The sequence below is a fragment of the Hyla sarda genome, chromosome 6 (genome assembly GCF_029499605.1).
Source record: "Hyla sarda isolate aHylSar1 chromosome 6, aHylSar1.hap1, whole genome shotgun sequence".
Classification (NCBI taxonomy): domain Eukaryota; kingdom Metazoa; phylum Chordata; class Amphibia; order Anura; family Hylidae; genus Hyla; species Hyla sarda.
In genome coordinates this window covers 250,568,128-250,587,640 of record NC_079194.1, presented here as the reverse complement: position 1 = coordinate 250,587,640, position 19,513 = coordinate 250,568,128, and the positions used below count along the sequence as shown (strand labels likewise).

Here is a 19,513-nt window from a genome sequence, read left to right as displayed (position 1 = left end):
CACATGGGCCATTTCTTTCCAAGCAGCCTCCCAGTCTGACTGGGAGAGCATGGTAAGTGAGCTGTAGCACCCTGTTCACACTGGTGTGGTGCTGTGCGGCGTTTGTTGCTGCCGTGGCGCCGTGTCTGCGGGGAGGTGCGACCCATGGACTGGCTTGAGTGGCATTGGGGCCGCTCTGCCAGTGGGTCGTTCCCCCTGTGGGCACTGGTGCCGCGGCGGTGGTGGTCGCTGCCCAGTGCTACACCATTTCATGCTAGGGACGTTAGGGACCCACTCTAAATAGGTGGCCTTGACGTGGTGAGTGGGCTTTGTACTTTTTGATCAAAACGTATATACTAACAACCTGTTAGTTTTTGAAGTTATGCTGAGAACCAATTAGATCATTGTGCAAGATTGTAGATGTGCGACCATGTCTGTCTTCTACCTGAATTCCCATATAGAAGTTATATAATGGCTAGAAATAGAGCTTATCAAAAGTCCATTGAAATGACAGGTACCCTTTAAGATAAAAACCTGGTAAATTTCTGATTAAAGGGGTATTCCGGGCAAAAACATTTTATCCCCTATCCAAAGGATAGTGGATAAGATGTCTGATCGCGGGGGGCCCGCTGCTGAGACCCCCGCGATCTCCCTGCAGCACCCGCATTCTATGCGGGTGCTGAGTCTCCAGTTTCGGAAACCTCCGGATTTCTGGGACTTGGGACGTGATGCCACGCCACGCCCCCTCCATTCATGTCTATGGGAGGGGGCGTGGCATGACATCACGTCCCCAGTCCCGGAGGCTTCCAAAACTGGAGATTCAGCACCCGCATAGAATGCAGGTGCTGCAGGGAGATCGCGTGGGTCTTAGCAGCGGATTAAAGGGCCAGTGCGCTCATTAGTGTAATTCACCTGTGGCTCATTGATAAATTCCTCTACCCTCCTCACTTCCCTGCCGGATCTTTGTTGCCTTGTGCCTGAGAGAAAGCATTCCTGAGAGTTGCCTTACCGTGTATCTGATCCTTTGCTCTGTGACTTGACCCTGCTTTTCTGCTGCCTGCCTATTGACCTCTTGCTACGTCCTGACTACGCTACTTTGCTGCCTGCCTTGAGCTTCTGCTATCCTGACTATGAGCTGCTTTATCCCTCCTGTGCCTTGCATCTCCTCAGCCACCTGTGTGGTCGAGCTGTGCCAGGGGTAGCGACTTGGGTGGCGCCTGCCGCAGCAAGTCTATCCCGCTCTGGTGAAAACCAGCGGCACCTTAGACTACGCTCCCTGGTACGGTCCGAGTCATCTGCCACACAGGTCCAGCGGATCCACATCCACTGGAGTTCCTGTCTTCTGAAATGTGAGTGTTACAGTAAGATCCGGCCATGGATCCCCACTGAGGTACCCCTGCCTGAAATCGCGGATCTTCCCTCCGTTGTGGTACATCAGTCACAGCAGTTGGCCCGACAGGCACAGCAACTTTCTCAACTTTCAGCTATGATGCAACAGCTTTTGGCCTTGCAACAGAAGCAGGTTCCGCAACCTGGCCCACTCCCACCACCAGCTCCTGCAGTGTCTTCTGGCTCCCAGCTTCGTCTGTCTTTACCTTCCAAGTATGATGGGGATTCCAAGTTATGCAGAGGTTTCGTTACACAGTGCTCCATGCACTTGGAGCTCATGTCTGAACTGTTTCCGACGGAACGTGCGAAAGTGGCCTTTGTCATTAGTCTACTCTCCGGAAAAAGCCCTGGCCTGGGCTACACCCCTTTGGGACCGCAGGGATCCAGTAGCTTCCAATTTGACGACTTTTCTGGCAGAATTTCACTGTCTTTGAGGAACCCGCACGTGCCTCTTCTGCGGAGACGGCTTTGCTGAACCTATGTCAAGGAAATTCTTCCGTTGGTGACTACGCGGTTCAATTCCACACTCTAGCCTCAGAGCTAGCATGGAATTGGAATGATGAGGCCTTGTGTGTCACATTCAAAGAAGGACTGTCTAGCAGGATTAAAGATGCTTTTGCTGCACGTGATTTTCCATCTTCTTTGACTGAACGTATCCACTTGTCTACACGTATTGATGTGTGTTTTGCTGAAAGGCAGGAAGAAATGCACTTAGAGAGGGAAGCTGCTCAAACACGGAGATATTCTCGCCTGGCACCTGTTTCAACGTCCACCTCTACAGTTTACTGTGCCTCTTGCAGAGTAGGTTATGCAAGTGGATCGTTCCCGTCTTACGCAAGAGGAGAGATCACGACGACGCAGTGAGAATTTGTGCTTGTATTGTGCTAGCCCCGAACACTTCCTCAAAGACTCATCTGTTCTTCCACAGTATCCGGGAAAACGCTTCCACCTAGGGCACATAGGAGAGGCTTCCCTAGATGTGAATACCACCTCTCCTCACTTGACCATTTTTGTACAAGTCTTCACTTCTACCAAGTTTTCCTTTAGCGCTACAGCATTTTTGGATTCTGGATCAGCAGGTGACTTTATTGATGCTTCTTTGGTCCACAAGTATCATCTTCCTGTCACTCGGCTTGCCAAGCCTTTGTTAATTTCCTCAAAATCTGGACTGTATGGTTCACTTCCGTACTGAGTCATGCAAGTGGGTGTATTTTACAAAGAAAAGATTTAATTCTATGTTCTTGGCCTACCTTGGCTGCAACGCCACTCTCCGTACCTGGATTGGAGAACTGGAGAAATTATTCCCTGGGGACAATCCTGTCAAAATCTTTGCCTCCAATCAGTTCAGTTTAAAATTGTTTTTGGTCCTCCTCCTTTACCTGGTCTACCACCACCTTACCAAGATTTTTCTGACATTTTCTGCAAGAAACAGGCTGAGTCTCTGCCTCCATATCGCCCTTATGACTTCCCTATTGATCGTCTGCCTGGTACCCCTCCTCCTCGTGGAAGGATATACCCTATGTCGGTTCCTGAGACTAAAGTTATGGCTGAGTATATCCAGGAGAATCTCAAAAAGGGATTTATCCACAAGTCCTCTTCTCCTGCTGGAGCTGGTTTCTTCTTTGTTGGAAAGAAGGATGGCTCACTCCGTCCATGAATTGACTACAGGGGACTTAACAAAATCACGGTCAAGAACCGTAAACCCATTTTCTCTTATCGCAGAACTTTTTGACCGTCTACATGGTGCCAAGGTCTTCTCCAAATTGGACTTACGTGGAGCGTATAACCTCATTCGTATCCGCAAGGGAGATGAATGGAAAACAGCCTTAAATACTCGTGACGGACATTTTGAGTATCTCGTAATGCCTTTTGGCCTCTGCAATGCTCCAGCCGTTTTTCAAGAGTTTGTAAACGATATCTTCCGTAATCTTCTCTACACCTGTGTTGTCGTATACCTAGATGACATCGTGATCTTCACTTCCAACTTAGAGGTGCATCATATTCATGTTCGTCTGGTTCTTCAGCGATTACGGAAGAATCATCTCTACACCAAACTGGAGAAATGCCTGTTCGAGAAATCTAGTCTTCCATTTCTTGGCAACATTGTCTCTCACCAGGGTCTGCAGATGGATCCAGATAAATTGTCTGCAGTATTGGATTGGCCTCGTCCTTCGGGTCTACGTGCTATTCAATGTTTTCTGGGATTCGCAAACTATTATCGTCAGTTTATCCCACATTTTTCATCCTTGGTTGCTCCAATTGTGGCTCTCACTAAGAAGGCATATAATCCTAAGTCTTGGCCTCAAGAGGCTGAAGAGGCCTTCTCCCGTTTGAAGTCTGTGTTTTTCTCTGCTCCCGTGCTTACAAGACCTGATCCGGAGAGACCCTTTGCTTTGGAGGTTGATGCCTCATCTATTGGGGCGGGTGCCATTCTTACTAAACGCCAAGGGCAAGACTGTTACTTGTGGGTTCTTCTCCAAGACCTTCTCTCCTGCTGAGAGGAATTACTCCATTGGAGATCGTGAACTCCTGACTATCAAGCTAGCTTTGGAGGAATGGGGACATTTATTGGAAGGTTCTTCTCATCCGGTCAGCATCTACTCCGACCATAAGAATCTTCTATACCTTCAGTCTGCTCAGCGTTTGAACCCCCGCCAGGCAAGGTGGTCACTGTTCCTTTCTAGGTTCAACTTCTTCATTCACTTCCGTCCAGCAGACAAGAACATCAGGGCAGAGGCTCTCTCCAGGTCCTCTGACGTCATTGGTTTGGACTCTATGCCTAGGCATATTATTCCTGATTCCTGAAGCTCCTTCCGATATTCAGCAAGTTCTTCCCGGAAAATCCTTTGTGCCCGCCAGATAGAGACGCAAGGTCCTGAAATGGAGTCATTCTACCTTGACAGCAGGACATACTGGAATACGCAAGACTCTACTTATCTCCCGGCACTACTGGTGGCCCCATCTTGAACATGATGTTTCTGATTTTGTTTGTTGCTGTGAAACTTGTGCCTGTGACAAAACTCCTCGACAGAGACCTGCAGGACCCTTCCAGCCTTTACCCATTCCAGAGACTCCCTGGTCCCACATATCGCCATGGATTTCATCACCGATTTGCCACCATCTCATAATAACACTGTCATCTGGGTTGTTGTAGATCGGTTTTCAAAGATGGCTCATTTCATTCCTCTACCAGGTCTTCCTTCTGCCACGCAGCTGGCAAAGTACTTCTTGTCGCATGTCTTTCGTTTACATGGTCTTCCTCAGCATATCGTTTCGGATCGAGGTGTGCAGTTTGTCTCTAAGTTCTGGCGAGCCTTTTGTAACCGTCTGGACATCAATCTGGACTTCTCCTCAGCCTAACACCCCCAGTCCAACAGTCAGGTGGAGAGGGTTAATCAAATGCTAGAGACTTATCCTTGGCATTTTGTTTCAGCTCGCCAAGATAGTCGATCCTCTTCCCTGGGTTGAATTCTCACATAATCATAAGGATTCCGAGTCCACAAGGTCGTCTCCCTTTTTTGTTGTCTACGGACTCCATCTCCGTCCTCCTCTCCCAGTCTCCTCCGGTGTGCCTGCTGTTGATGAGCTGGTCTGTGACTTCTCTACCATTGTTCAACAGACCTGACAGTCGTTATCTCAGGCTTCTTTCAGGCATGAAGGCGCAAGCGGATAAAAGTAGAAGACTTCCTCCATCCTTCTCTCCTGGTGACATGGTGTGGCTTTTATCCAAGTACATCTGCTTCAAGATCCCCTGTTACAAGCTCGGCCCTCGCTACCTTGGTCCCTTCCAGATTCCACAAAACATCAACCCTGTCTCCTACAAACTCCGTCTACCGGCTACGTTGCGTATTCCCAATTCCTTCCACTTCTCACTCTTCAAGCCTCTTGTCATAAACCAGTTCTCTCAGAAGAATCTTGTCCCCACACCTGTCTCCGGCTCTCCTGACATCTTCAAGGTTAAGAGGGGTACTCCGCCCCTAGACATCTTATCCCCTATCCAAAGGATAGGGGATAAGATGTCAGATCGCCACGGTGCCGCTGCTGGGGGCCCCCGCTATCATGACAGCACAGAGTGAGTTCGCTCTGTGTGTAATGACAGGCGATACAGGGGACGGAGCCACGTGACGTCATGGCTCCGTCCCCTCGTGACATCACGGCCCGTCCCCTTGATGCAAGTCTATGGCAGGGGGCGTGACAACCACCGCGCCCCCTCCCATAGACTTGTATTGAAAGGGCCAGGACGTGACGTCACAAGTGGCGGAGCCGTGACGTAACGATGCTCCGGCCCCTGTATTGCGCGTCATTACGTGCAGAGCGAACTCGCTCTGTGCTGTAATGATAGCGGGGTGCCGCAGCAGGGATCCCAGGGCTCCCCAGCAGCGGCACCGCACGATCTGACATCTTATCCCCTATCCTTTGGATAGGGGATAAGATGTCTAGGGGTGGAGTACCCCTTTAAAGAGATTCTTGCTACAAAAACTGTGAGAGGTAAACTATTTTTTTGGGTCGACTGGGAGGGTTAAAGTCCTGAGGAGAGATCTTGGGAGCCTGAGGAGAATATCCTGGACCGTGACCTTCTCAGGAGTTTTCTTACTCGTAAAAGGAGGGGGAGACCAAAGGGGGGGTACTGTTACGTTATGTGCTCTGGCCGCACACACTGGCCGTGAGCGCATGGTCCCGCTACCTGCTGCCGCCAGCAGGGCCGTCACTCACCTGGTGCTTCTCCTGCCCCAGCCTCTGCCTCTCTGCACCGGCGCGCGTGCCGGAGATTTAAAATTTAAAGGGCCAGTGCGCATATTTGTGTAATTCACCTGTGGCTCATTGATAAATTCCTCCACCATCCTCAATTTCCTGCCGGATGTTTGTTGCCTTGTGCCTGAGAGAAAGCATTCCTGAGAGGTGCCTTACCGTGCATCTGATCCTTTGCTCTGTGACTTGACCTTGCTCCTCTGCCGCCTGGCTACTGACCTCTTGCTACGTCCTGACTATGCTACTTTGCCATCTGCCTTGACCTTCTGCTATCAGGACTACGAGCTGCCCTATCCCTCCTTTGCCTCGCATCTCCTCAGCCGCCTGTGTGGTCGAGCAGTGCCAGGGGTAGCGACCTTGGTGCCGCCTGCCGCAGAAAGTCCATACCGCTTTGCGGCGGGCTCTGGTGAAAACCAGCAGTACCTTAGACTCCGCTCCCTGGTACGGTCAGAGTCATCTGCCACACAGCTATATCAAATTCCCATTCGGGCTTTCGCCTTCCTGGGACTAAATCCCCAAAACTCTGGAACCCTAGCAAAAATAAAATGAAACTTTTATTTCTTCATTAAAATCCTAATTAGGTGAGAAATCAAAAAATAGTGATTTAAAACCACAGAAATTGGGTCAGATCGGGGTTATTTGAAGCATTCCCCTATTCTTAGATAGTTAGGTGTATATTTCATTTGCCACCTTTATTTATGGATTATATTTCTTATTATTTCCAACTCTAATATTTGTCAGTATATTCTGTCCCAATTCTTCTGTTAAAAAACACACACTACACCCCCCCCCCCCCCGATGTTTCACCAGCTGTAACCGGCTTTGTCAAGGGTCGGGGTGCTCAAACCCCTGGGAATACCTTATGGGTATTTTGGATTTGTTATCTGCCACACAGGTCCAGCGGATCTACATCCTCCGGAGCTCCTGTCTTCTGAAACGTGAGTGTTACACTGTCTCTATAGATGGCAATGCATTTTTGAGCAGAATATGTAGAAACATTGAAAAGGTTCAATGTTTCTGTGGATGCCAGAATCGGGATTTCCACGGCAGATGTTTTGAAATTCCACCATGCGCACAGCCAAATTTTCGAGTGGAATATTCCACGGAATTTCGCTTGGAAATTTCGCCATCTGAACATGGCCTAAAGCAGATGCAGGTATGTCTAGACATCTCTTCTATAAAATCAATAGAGGTTATTTTCTTTCCTGTCATCACTGTATCATTGTTTGGAAAAAATAAAAAAAATCTAGTATGCTGTTACAAGAAGACACACGAGCCACATTTCTGCCCACAAGATGGCAGAATGTTCTCCAGTTTAGTTCACATTTCCTTGGCTCTCTAAAAAAAAATCCTGTTGACTGGAAAACATTTTACAAGGGTTTTCTGAATTTTTTATGTAAAAAATTACTAATTTCCTAACAAAATTTTTAGCAAATATCCAAGTTATTTTGGGGGTAGGTTCACCCTGACCTTAAAGGGGTACTCCAAAGGATAGAGGATAAGAGCTGCGGCTTGGTGCATGGCGATGTGGGGTGGAGGCTCCTGACGTCATGGTCTCGGCCCGCTTGTAATGTCACGGCCACACCCCTCAATGCAAGTCTATGGGAGGGGGCGTGACAGCCCCTCAATGCAAGCCGAGACCGTGATGGCACGACCCTCTGGGGCTGCACCCGATGCTCTAATTGAATGCCGTGTGCAACTGGGAGATCGTGGGGGATCAGAAATCTTTAGATGGGGATAAGATGTCTAGGGGCGGAGTACCCCTTTAAGCTAATCTGTGAGCCAGTACTTTTAATAACTTAGGCACTTCAGGGGTCGAAGCTGTCAAAGATTTCAGCTACAACTTACGCCATTTCTTGTAGTAAAACTGGTAGAAGGCTAGGGAGGCCAGCTCTCTTTATGGTAAGTGGTGCAGGTGGTGTAAAAAAGAAATAAAAAAAAGAGGGGGGTCACAAACTGAGGTTTTTATCTGCAAAGTCTTTTACATGTAAAAGAAGTTGTAAAATTCATCATAAATCCTGTTACTATGCATTCCTGATCATTAAAAAAAAACAAAAAACTGACATTCTACATGTTGGACTCTAATATAAAAAAAAAATATATAGAGTCCATGGGCATGTCAATTGATATGTTCCATTGTTTTTTTATGCACAAAAATGTACAGTGATCCCTCAACTTACCATGGTCTCAACATACAATATTTTCTACCTACAATAGTCTTTCTAGACCATTGTAACTTGAAACCAGACTCAACATACAATACTACAGACAGTCCACATCTGCAAAACATCAATGGATGGAAGAACAGACCAATTAGAATGTACATTTCACTGGTAAAACTCCTGTATTCCTTAAGTGCATGCATTGACTGGCTGTCTGGTAGTGCCCTTACAGTACAGGGAGGTACTACATGTTCTGTACTACTCTTTACCTGTGCCAAGGATAGCTGCTCCAGGATCCAGGTCAGGGCTGCTATATGTTGATTTTTTTAGGACATTGTGTGTACTGTACAGGACCTTGCAGAAGCTATGTAAGGACTTGCTTTATATATATATATATATATATATATATATATATATATATATATATATATATATATATATATATATATATATATATATATATTAGATGACATTTTTGGGGCTTCAGACCCAATTACCAGGTTTCCATTTATTAATTATGTCTCTTTATTTCCATAGGTTTGGTAACTATGATTGATCTGGGCCAATGCTGCGGCGGATATTCCACACGGTGCATTGTATCCTTTTACTTGATTCGTTTTACTTATTTGTATTCATTTATTTCTCATCTTCTTTTATTTTAATTCACCACAATTTCATAGTCTCTCTATCTCATCACACTGTCTGTCTCTCTTTGTTTCCTAATCCTCGCCTTTCCCATGCATTTCTCCTATTTTTCCCCCTCCCTATTTTTTACCCCCTTTCCCTTTATTACACAGTATTGTTATATACTGGACATATTACATAGTAACATATAGCAACATAGTTCATAAGGTTGAAAAAACCTAGTCTCCTAGAATTGACCATGATCCACTTCACAATTGTCCAGTTGTCCATTTATATTAATTTTATTCCCAAACATTATCTTGTTCACATCCACATATCTATCCACCCGATCTATCCATCCATACCCTTCATCTATTTAACACATTATTTTCTCCTACTTTAGCTTTTATTTCTTCCTTTTACACTACATTTTGTTTTACTCTACTCTACTCCCATCATATTCATACATCCATTATCCCCCTCTCTCCCCCCCCCCTGCTTTTTTTCTCTCTCTTTTTCTCAGTTTGTACTCAATTCACTTTCTTTACAGACAATGCACTTCCTCACACTCTCCGTTACATTACATACTTTATTGTCTTTATTTTGCCTTTTTTACACTCTTACAGCCATATTCCATCTATATTGCCTCTGCCATGCCTCATTGAACATTCCCTAACGTCTACTTCCGCTCTATGAGCGCTGTGGAAGGCAGATGCGTTCCACATGACGCACTTCCGGTCAGGTGACCGCATCGGCTGTCTGCAGTGCAGAGAGCGGCTTCTTTCCCCTCCTATGGTCAGTGTAATTTAAACATACACTATATATCTTTAAGCCACTCCTCCCTCTCAATACCCCCTTTTTTCTTACTCTTGCTCTTGTCTTCTACATTTTACTCTGCATCTATATACATTACAATACCCTGTGACATCACTTCCTGTTTCACGGACCAGAAGTTCTAGCATCTCCGTTTATTCCCCCACTTTCACTACTCCCTCAGCCACATGCGACTACAGTCGTCCACCACCTACCTGCTACACAATTCATTTGACCGCTATTTGCTTCTTTATTCACTACTCCTCCGCAGCAATTTTTTGTATTGCTTTTCATCATGTGACCCAATTCTGTTTGGCACAATGTGCATTGATTCTGTGTGTAACCATAGTTTAGTGTAATATACACCAGGATTGGCATAAACATATATTCTATTAGGTAGAGAGGTAGGAAGGGAGAGAGCACACTAAAGGGTTACTACACCTGTCAAGGGGATACTGCGTGGTATCGGTGGCCTGTAATAGGTCTCCTGCTTCTTCCGGACGGCTGTTTCACACGTGTATGCGTGCTTCTTCCGGCCGGCTGTTTCACACGTGTATGCGTGCTTCTTCCGGACGGAAGAAGCACGCATACACATGTGAAACAGCCGGCGTAGCCTCCGAGCGCGCACATTACCTGCACCGATGCTGTGACCCAGCCTTCCTTGGACCGGACTCCCTCATCGAGCTCTCTCTGTTGAGTGGTGAGTGCACGTATTTGCCTTTGTTATTACATATATTCTATTAGCTTGCAGCAACTCTGCTATGATTCACATGTATGCTTTTCGCCTTTACAGATCCTTATACGGAATATTATCCATTATTGCCAGTTGCCATACTAATTTTATCATGATTTATCCATGTCTTCATTATGATATTATGCCCTTAAAAACCTGTTCTGCTCTGTGTTTTTTTGTCCATCATAATATACACAGACGGACTGTTGTATATATTGCATACTGATATTATGTTGTCTTACATAGGTCTGAGGAAGGTCACATTTGACCGAAACGTCACATTGTTTTTTGATTGCTATAATAAAACCTATTTCCGTATTCACCGCAAGTGGTGTGCTATGTTATTATTTCTCAGGTTTCCATAGAGTTAAGGTCTCAACTTACAATGGTTGTTCTGGAACCGATTAATATTGTAACTTGAGGGACCACTGCATATGCTTTATGGATAGCAAAAACATGTTGTGAATGAGTTCCTTTTGGTATATAGCCTGATGTGGATGCACACTTGCATCAAGGTATTATTTTAGTCATATGCAGCTGGTATTCTATTCCTATAGTTGCATATTAGAATATATGATCTGTGAGCCACAAGTTCCCTAAGGTTACCAGATTTTCATCAACTTGGTCCTAGTTGCGATCAATAAAAAAAAAAAAAAATAGCCCAAAATGCAATAAAATAACACATTTTTACTTACCTCTCCAAAGCCATGACAACACAGCACAATACAATACAGGGGCAACCTCGTCTTTGTTTACTAGCAGCCAGCATGTGAATGTTGCAACTATTGGCCTCAGTGGTCACAGGCTGCACCATCATAGCTCCCATCGCTGAGCGGTGATGCCAGTATTTCTGCATGTGACCACTGATTTGCTACAATGGTCATGTGTGGACCGCTAGTAAACAAAGACCATGATGCCCACTTGAGTACTGGATTGCTGTGGGAGAGATGACAAAAAGTTTTTATTTTATTATACTGGAAGCTGTTATTTTTATGAATTTAGTAGGTAACTTAGACACAGAGAACAAATAAATGGTGATATGATTACAGCATTACATTACAGGGTTTCATTTATGTCTGTAACCATTAAAAACATGGGTTTGCATAAGATAACCTCTTTAACCATAAAAACTGACCAATGAAGGCAGGAGTACGGAGCATAATCGCCAAGGCCATTGATTGGCTGTGGTGATCACATGATTTCCATAACACAAATCCCAACCGGAAGTAGTGTGGGAACAGAGAAGGAGGTAAGCAACAGTTTGTTATTTTTAATGCATTTGCCTTTTTTTTTCCTCCCCAAATTTTTCTAAGCTTTTTACTGTTTCTCATACTTCTGACCTTTTGCCTGAGAATGATAATGTTGACTATACAACCACTAAATCCAGTGCAGGAAGAATAAAATACTTACTGTCTCTTCTGTCCACCCAACTGACTCCAAACTTCCAGCACAAAGCCATCAAACTGTTCATCCTAGTAATACAAAAAAAAGTTCAGCATTAGAGTAGCACAATAAGTCTGAAACACAAGCAATAATGATTTCCTCATTCAGCTTTTTCTAAAGGTTCATATTTAGAATAAATTTCTGTCACCAGTAGATTTAAAAAAAAAAAAATTTCTCCAGAGTACCCCTTTAAAGATTTGAGTTTTTATACGGCTGTATGCCATAACAATACCAGAAAACAACAAGTTTCATACTGAAGTAGTAATTTTAACACAATTTTGTTACTTGGTCTGGTGACTTGGTCAAGGTTAATGTCTGGACATACAAAAATTTTGAGGTTAAAGGGGAACTACAGTGGAAACAAGTAGAAAACCAATGTTTTCAAATCAACTGGTGCTAGAAAGTTAAACAGATTTGTAAATTACTTCGATTTAAAAATCTTAATCCTTCCAGTACTTATCAGCTGTTGTATGCTCGAGAATTTGTGTGGTTCTTTCCAGTCTGACCACAGTGCTCTCTGCTGACACCTCTGTCCGTGTCAGTAACTGTCCAGATTAGAATCAAATCCCCATTGAAAACCATTCACAGACAGAGGTGTCAGCAGAGAGCACTGTGGTCAGACTGGAAAGAACTTTACAAATTTCTCTGTAGTATATCTGTAGTTAACGCAGCTAATAAGTACTGGAAGGGTTGATATTTTTAAATCAAAGTAATTTACAAATCGGTTTAACTTTTTTTTTTTTACCACCGGAGTCCCCCTTTAAAAGGGTACTCCACCCCTAGACATCTTGTACCCTACCTAAAGGATAAGAGGTCTGATCGCGGGGGTACCGCCGCTCGGACCCCCACGATCTCTGTGCAGCACCCGGCGTTTATTTAGAATGCTTGGTGCGGGCGGTGGGGGGTCTCGCGATGTGACGGCCACACCCCTTGTGATGTCAAACCAAACCCCCTCAATGCAAGTCTATGGGAGGGGGTGTGAAGATCGCTACGCCCCCTCCCATAGACTTGCATTGGGGGGCGTAGTGTGATGTCACAGGTGACGTGGCCGTGATGTCACGACCCCCCGCCGTCTGCTCCAAGCGTTCGGGGGCAGTGGAGTACCCTGTTAAGAAAATTCAGAAACAGGTCTCTATTTTACAAAGAAGTCTAAACTCCCTACAATATTCACAAAAACATATTTTATGGCTAATTTAGTTTTTTTTTAACCCCTTGGGGACAAAACTCATTATGACCTTAAGGACCAGAGCATTTTTTGCTAATCTGACCACTGTCACTTTAAGCATGTTCTTGTAGACCCATATTTTTTAATTTTACAAGAGGTAAAAGGAGAAAAAGCACACCAAAATGTGTAACCCAATTTTTCTTGAGTAAGGAAATACCTCATATGTGGATGTAAAGTGCTTTGTGGGCGCACTAGAGGGCTCAGAAGAGAAGGAGCGACAATGGGATTTTAGAGACCGAATTTTGATTAAATGGTTTTTGGGTGGCATGTCTCATTTACTATTTTAGAAACTACACCCCTCAAGGAACGTAACAAGGGGTACAGTGAGCCTTAACACCCCACAGGTGTTTGACAAATTTTCAATAAAGTTGGACGTGAAAATTAAAAATGAGATTTTTTTCACTAAAATGCTGATGTTTTCACAAGCGGTAACAGGTGAAAATGTCCCCCAAAATTTGAAACCCCATTTCTCTCGAGTAATGATATATCTCATATGTGGATGTCAAGTGCTCTGTGGGTGCACTAGAGGGCTCAGAAGGGAAGAAACGACAATAGGATTTTGGAGAGAGTATCTGGTTGGAATAGAAGTCGGGGGCCATGTGCATTTACAAAGCCCCCATGGTGCCAGAACAGTGGACCCCCACCATATGTGACCCCATTTTGGAAACTACACCCCTCACGATATGTAACAAGGGGTGTAGTGAGCTTTTACAACCCACTGGCGTTTGACAGATCTTTGGAACAGTGGGCTGTGCAAATGAAAAATAAAATTTTTCATTTTCACGGACCACTATTCCAAAGACACGTGTGGTGTAAATGCTCACTGCACCACATGTTCCGTTCCGCGAGGGATGTAGTTTCCGAAATGGGGTCACATGTGGGTGTTTTTATTTTGCGTTTATGTCAGAACCGCAGTAACCAGCAGCCACCCCTGTGAAAATCCCCAGTTTAGGTCTCAAATGTACATGGTGCATTCTCACTCCTGAGCCCTGTTGTGCGCCCGCAGAGCACTTTACGTCCACATGGGGTATTTCCGTACTTGGGAGAAATTGTGTTACAAATTTTGGGGGTCTTTTTTTCCTTTTATCTTATGAAAAGTATGGGGCAACACCAGCATGTGAATGTAAAAAAGATATATATATTTTTTTACATTAACATGCTGGTGTAGACCCCAACTTTACCTTTTCATAAAGGGTAAAAGGAGAAAAAGCCCCCCAAAAATGTATAAGGCAATTTCTCCCGAGTACAGAGATACCCCATGTTTGGCACTAAACTTTTGCCTTGAAATACGACAGGGCCCTGGAGTGAGAGAGTGACATGCCCATTTGAGGCCTAAATTAGGGATTTTCATAGGGGTGTACCCCGATGCAAGCGTTACACTTGCCTCCTCCACCAGAAATACGTCAGTTTTCCCCAAACAAGGTGCCTCCAGCTGCTGCAAAACTTCCAACATGCCTGGACAATCTGGCTGTCCAGCAATACTGGGAGGCTACTTTTTGGAACAGTGTAAGGGTGTAGTGTTTATGTAGTGTTTATGTAGTGTTTTACTCTCTATTTTGTGTAGCATAGTGAGTGAGTTTCCCGCTGGGATTTTAAGCTGCAGTGGAAAATTTGCCGCATCTCAAACTTGAAGCGGGTAACTCGCTGTAATCCCCTGCCCGTGTGATTGTACCCTGCACATTCACAGACCATGCATACTGGGAATTGTAGTTACGCAACAGCTAGAGGCACATTGGTTGGGAAACACTGAGTTAGGTAACAGACCACCGCAGTGTTTCCGCGCCACTGTGTTTCCTAACTCTGTGCCTCCAGCTCTTGCAAAACTACAACTCCCAGCATGCATGGACAGTCTCAGCATTCTATGAATTGTAGTTTTGCAACTTCTGTAGTGCTACAGTTTGGACACCACTGTATAGTGGTCTCCAAACTGTGCCCTTCCAGATGTTGCAAAACTACAACTCCCAGCATGCTGAGACTGTCCAGGCATGCTGGAAGTTGTAGTTCTGCAACATCTGAAGGGCTAGATGTTACAGACCTACAACTCCCAGCATGCCTGGACTGTCTGGGCATGCTGAGAATTATAGTTTTGCAACATCTGGAAGGGCACAGTTTGGAGACTACTGTACAGTGGTCTCCAAACTGTGGCCCTCCAGATGTTGCAAAACTACAACTCCCAGCATGCCCAGAAAAGGCTGTCTGGACATGCTGGGAATTGTAGTTTTGAAACTCCTAGAAGCAGCAGTGAAGATCACTTTACAGCGATCTTCCTTGCTGCCTCTGACGCTGCTGCCTCCACTTGCCTGCCGCCGATCCCTGCTGCCTGCGCCCTCAGGTATCTGCTGCCAGTCCCCCCACCTCAATGGCCCCCGAAGCCATCCCCGACATCTTCCCCCGCTCTACCCGGACTTCCAGGGGCGGGCAGAGTGGGGGATCTCAACTTTCACAACACCCCAACCCCTTCCCTGCGATTTGCCGGTCAGTCCTGACCGGCCAATCGCAGGAGATAGGTGGCGGCGGCACCCCTGCCACCTCACTCCTGTCCTTTAGGATGATCGGTCTCTGACAGCCCCGATCATCCCTATTTTCCGGGCAATTGGGTAACCAGAGACCCTATCAGCCAGGAAAAGCCGTGATTCGCCGGTCAGAATTGACCGACAAGGTGGGGGGGGGGGGGGGTCTCTCAGGATGGCAGCGAATGGAATTCTCACGGGCGTACAGGTATGCCCTTGGTCCTTAAGTCCCCAACAGGTTAAGAATGTAGGAAAAATATCCATCTCCTGCTGAGTAATAATGCCGAGGAGGTGAATATGACAAACTATTCCACTGCGCTCAGCTATGCAGAATTACACTTTTTTTTTTTATAAAAGTCAGTCACTTTTCAGTGAATATTTTACAAAACAAAAGTTGTTTATAAAAAGCCATAAAAGTTGCACGGTGCATCTCTTGCTGAATAAAACATTAGCGCATCCATGTCGGAGACATGCTCTGTTTCACTGTTTCTCGTTAACAAAACTTGAAAATTCTTACACTGTTCTGCATAAAAAACATGTACATGATTTCACTAGAGTCTGTTCCTGATCTCTATCTATATATTTAATGCTTTAATGACCAAGCAATGATAGATTTTCTTCAATTGTCAAATTTTACCAACATCATAATGACAACTCTAACACAGAAACCCAGTAGCACCCAATGACTGTATTGCATGGGTGCCACCTGGATGACAGAGGCAAATCCCTCTATCTGAAAACCATGGACCACTGGAAGTTTCATTGACCCAAGCTGTCCAAGCTGAACCTACACAATTTGGAATATAGAAGAGTGTGCCATTTGACCTCTCAGGTCTGTTGCATTGTTGATAGGGTTCTTAGAACTGCTGTATAAATCACTAGTCAGACCACATATGGATTATTGTGTCCAATTTTGGGCACCTGTATATAAGATGGACATGGCTAAACTGGAGAGAGTGCAGAGACAAAAATTATTAATGGTATGGGAGGATTACAGGACCAAGACAGGTTATCAATCTTGGGGTTATTAAGTTTGAGGAAAAGACGTCTTAGAGGCGATTTAATCACAATGTACAAATATATGAATGGACGGTACAGAGATCTTTCTAGTGATCTTTTTATACCTAGACCGATAACCATGACAAGGGGGCATCCTCTATGTCTAGAGGAAAGAAGGTTTCACCATCACACAGACAGAGATTCTTTACTGTAAAGCAGTGAGACTATGGAGCTCTCTGCCACATAATGTGGTGATACAAAAAAAAAAAACACAAAGAGCGCTCCGTAGTGCAATAAAAGATGGGTAAGAATCGCATACAATAATAAATTGCGCTTACCCAAAGAGTTGTGCTGACAAACAGGCACAACTCTGGTGATCGTGTGTAGAATGTAGAAATATGTCCAAAGTGCAGCCAGTCCCTCTCCACCACCTCGAGGTGTTCAGTATTCCAATAAAACCTCCAAACCACTAAGGGTTAATATAGGCGCAGGCAATGGAGCGAAGTAAGTACAGCAATGCTGATAGATAGCTTATTGAGAAGTAGGATCAATGTGGATAACCAAGGGTCATTTATTCAGAACGCGTTTCAACGCCGGGGCAGGCGTCTTCCTCAACCTGAGGAAGACGCCTGCTCCGGCGTTGAAACGCGTTCTGAATAAATGACCCTTGGTTATCCACATTGATCCTACTTCTCAATAAGCTATCAGCATTGCTATACTTACTTCGCTCCATTGCCTGCGCCTATATTAACCCTTAGTGGTTTGGAGGTTTTATTGGAATACATAATGTGGTGATGTCGGACTCAATAAACAACTTCAAGTGGGGCATGGATGTTTTTATTGGAAAAATATAATATTACAGGTTATGGATACTACATTTAAGTGGAACGCTGATCCAGGAATTTATTCGGATCGCCATATTGGAGTCGGGAAGGAATTTTTCCTCTGTCATGGGACAATTGGCATCAGCCTTATGGTGTTTTTTTTTTGCCTTCCTCTGGATCAACACAGGACCAGTCATTTTTTCAACCTTTCAAACCATGTTACTGTCATGACTGTCACTTTTTAAAGATGTTTTAATATGGTCAAGTTTTTTTTGCCCACAAAAGTTATTGATTCCCTATCTGCAGGAGTACAGCACCAGCTATCTTTATCTAGAACTGCAAGTGCTAAATCAAGTTTTGGAATGAAATCCCACCAAAGACAGCATCTGCAAGGGGTTTGTATGCATTTGTAGTAACACTGATTCCTATATTTCCGTATTTATATAAAAAAAATAAAACAAGAACGCGGCACTGCAAGGGGACAGTGCTAATCATGCTGCCCTACAGATATGCACTTGGAGTAACATAGACTCCTGTATTTTCTTGCCTAGGGGTATATCATACTCCCTGAGGAAGCCAAACGGCGAAACGACGTTGGGGTGCTGGTGTTGTGTAGGTAGGTACACTGTTTATGTCTCCTAGCTTGTGCTCTGTGAGTGGGGAAGCTTCATGGTAATGCTGCTATTCTGTGCTCCATTTGCACACTATTATTTGCTTTTCCCCTTTCTCCTGACCACTCGCTGGAGGCCATTTATTCAGTGACCTCCTTACTTAGGTTTGTGTTGTTTTTTGTGCAATTTTTACATGACTGTTATGTGTAACTTATAATTTTTGTTATACTGGTGGCCCTACTCTTTAGTTAGGAATAACTATGTCATGTTTTGCATTTATACTAACTAATGATATATTACCTGCCTTACCAACTCCTTTTTGTCTGGCTATACTGTCCTTTTTAATTGCTTTTATTTATGATGTTCTCAATAAAGTTTATTACTTATGTATAGAATTGGTGTTCTAGTGTGTATATAGGATTTCTTGTTAGTTACCAACACACTCGACTTGAAATATATTGGTATTACTTTGCCCTTTCTTTGGATCTACTAGGGGTATAACAGGCGGCGCTGCATTCAGAGAAGTGCGTGTGAAATGTTGGGGCCCCTTACACAGCTCAAGGTCTGGGAACTGGGGGGGGGGGGGGTGCTATCTTCCCAATCATCAATAAAAAAAAATTAAACCACAGCACAAGAAAAAAGAGAGCCCTTTAGTTCAATGGGGAAGAAAGGAGGAAAATTATCACCGTACATACTGTATTACCATCATGCTGTTACTAACCAAATCCTGTATACTGAAATCAATACTACCAATAATACCAGAATACAAGAAGTGATATTATTACTATACATATTACCATCATATGGTTACTGACCAAATCCTGTATGCTAAGACCAATATTCCCAGTATACAAGGAGAATTGAAATAAAAGACAGACAGTGCTCCGTAGTGTGATAACGTAATTACACGGGGGGGGGGCTCAGGCAAAGGTGGCGCTTACCACAACGGGTTACACTCAGCCAAGTGCAACAATGGATCAGGGCAATGACAGTATGGTGACTACAGCCGCTCCACGTCCAAATCGATACAAAGAATAGAAATTAACCTCCAGTGTGGCGACGGGATTCAGGGCGCTGAACACACAAGTAAAAGGGAACTGACTTTTATTCATCCATGATGCAACGCGTTTCACAGATAGGCTGCTTCATCAGGCATAGTGATATGTATCAGCTCTACACAGGCTCTGCAGAGCATGTTAAGGATTACATAGTTACATGAGGTGACGTCTTCTCTGATCTGAGTCGTTTACTTTCCTTTTTCTTCTCCTTCCGGCCCAGACCGTCATGACGACTACTTCCTTTCACAACTCGTCTCCACAGAATCTGCCAGACTAACATTTTAGGCACCATACTTTTCCTGCACCTATAATGTTCCTTACAGTAATAATAGAGTGGCTAGATAAGTGGGTTGGGGAAGAGTAGGTAGGTCCGTACCCCACCCATTAGGCAGTT

At 44.6% G+C, this 19,513-nt stretch overlaps 1 protein-coding gene across 5 annotated transcripts in view; it reads right to left on the bottom strand.

The window, feature by feature from the left end:
- Positions 1-19,513, bottom strand: part of CHID1 (chitinase domain containing 1) — a 723,738-nt gene that overhangs the window by 605,099 nt on the left and 99,126 nt on the right. For all 5 annotated transcript variants that reach the window (XR_008845294.1, XM_056526912.1, XM_056526913.1 and 2 more), the window contains exon 7: positions 11,860-11,921. Coding sequence is in view for 4 of the 5 variants with exons in the window: in XM_056526912.1 (XP_056382887.1) it covers positions 11,860-11,921 (62 nt within the window). In the remaining variant the exon portion in view is untranslated. The remainder of the gene's footprint in view (positions 1-11,859; positions 11,922-19,513) is intronic.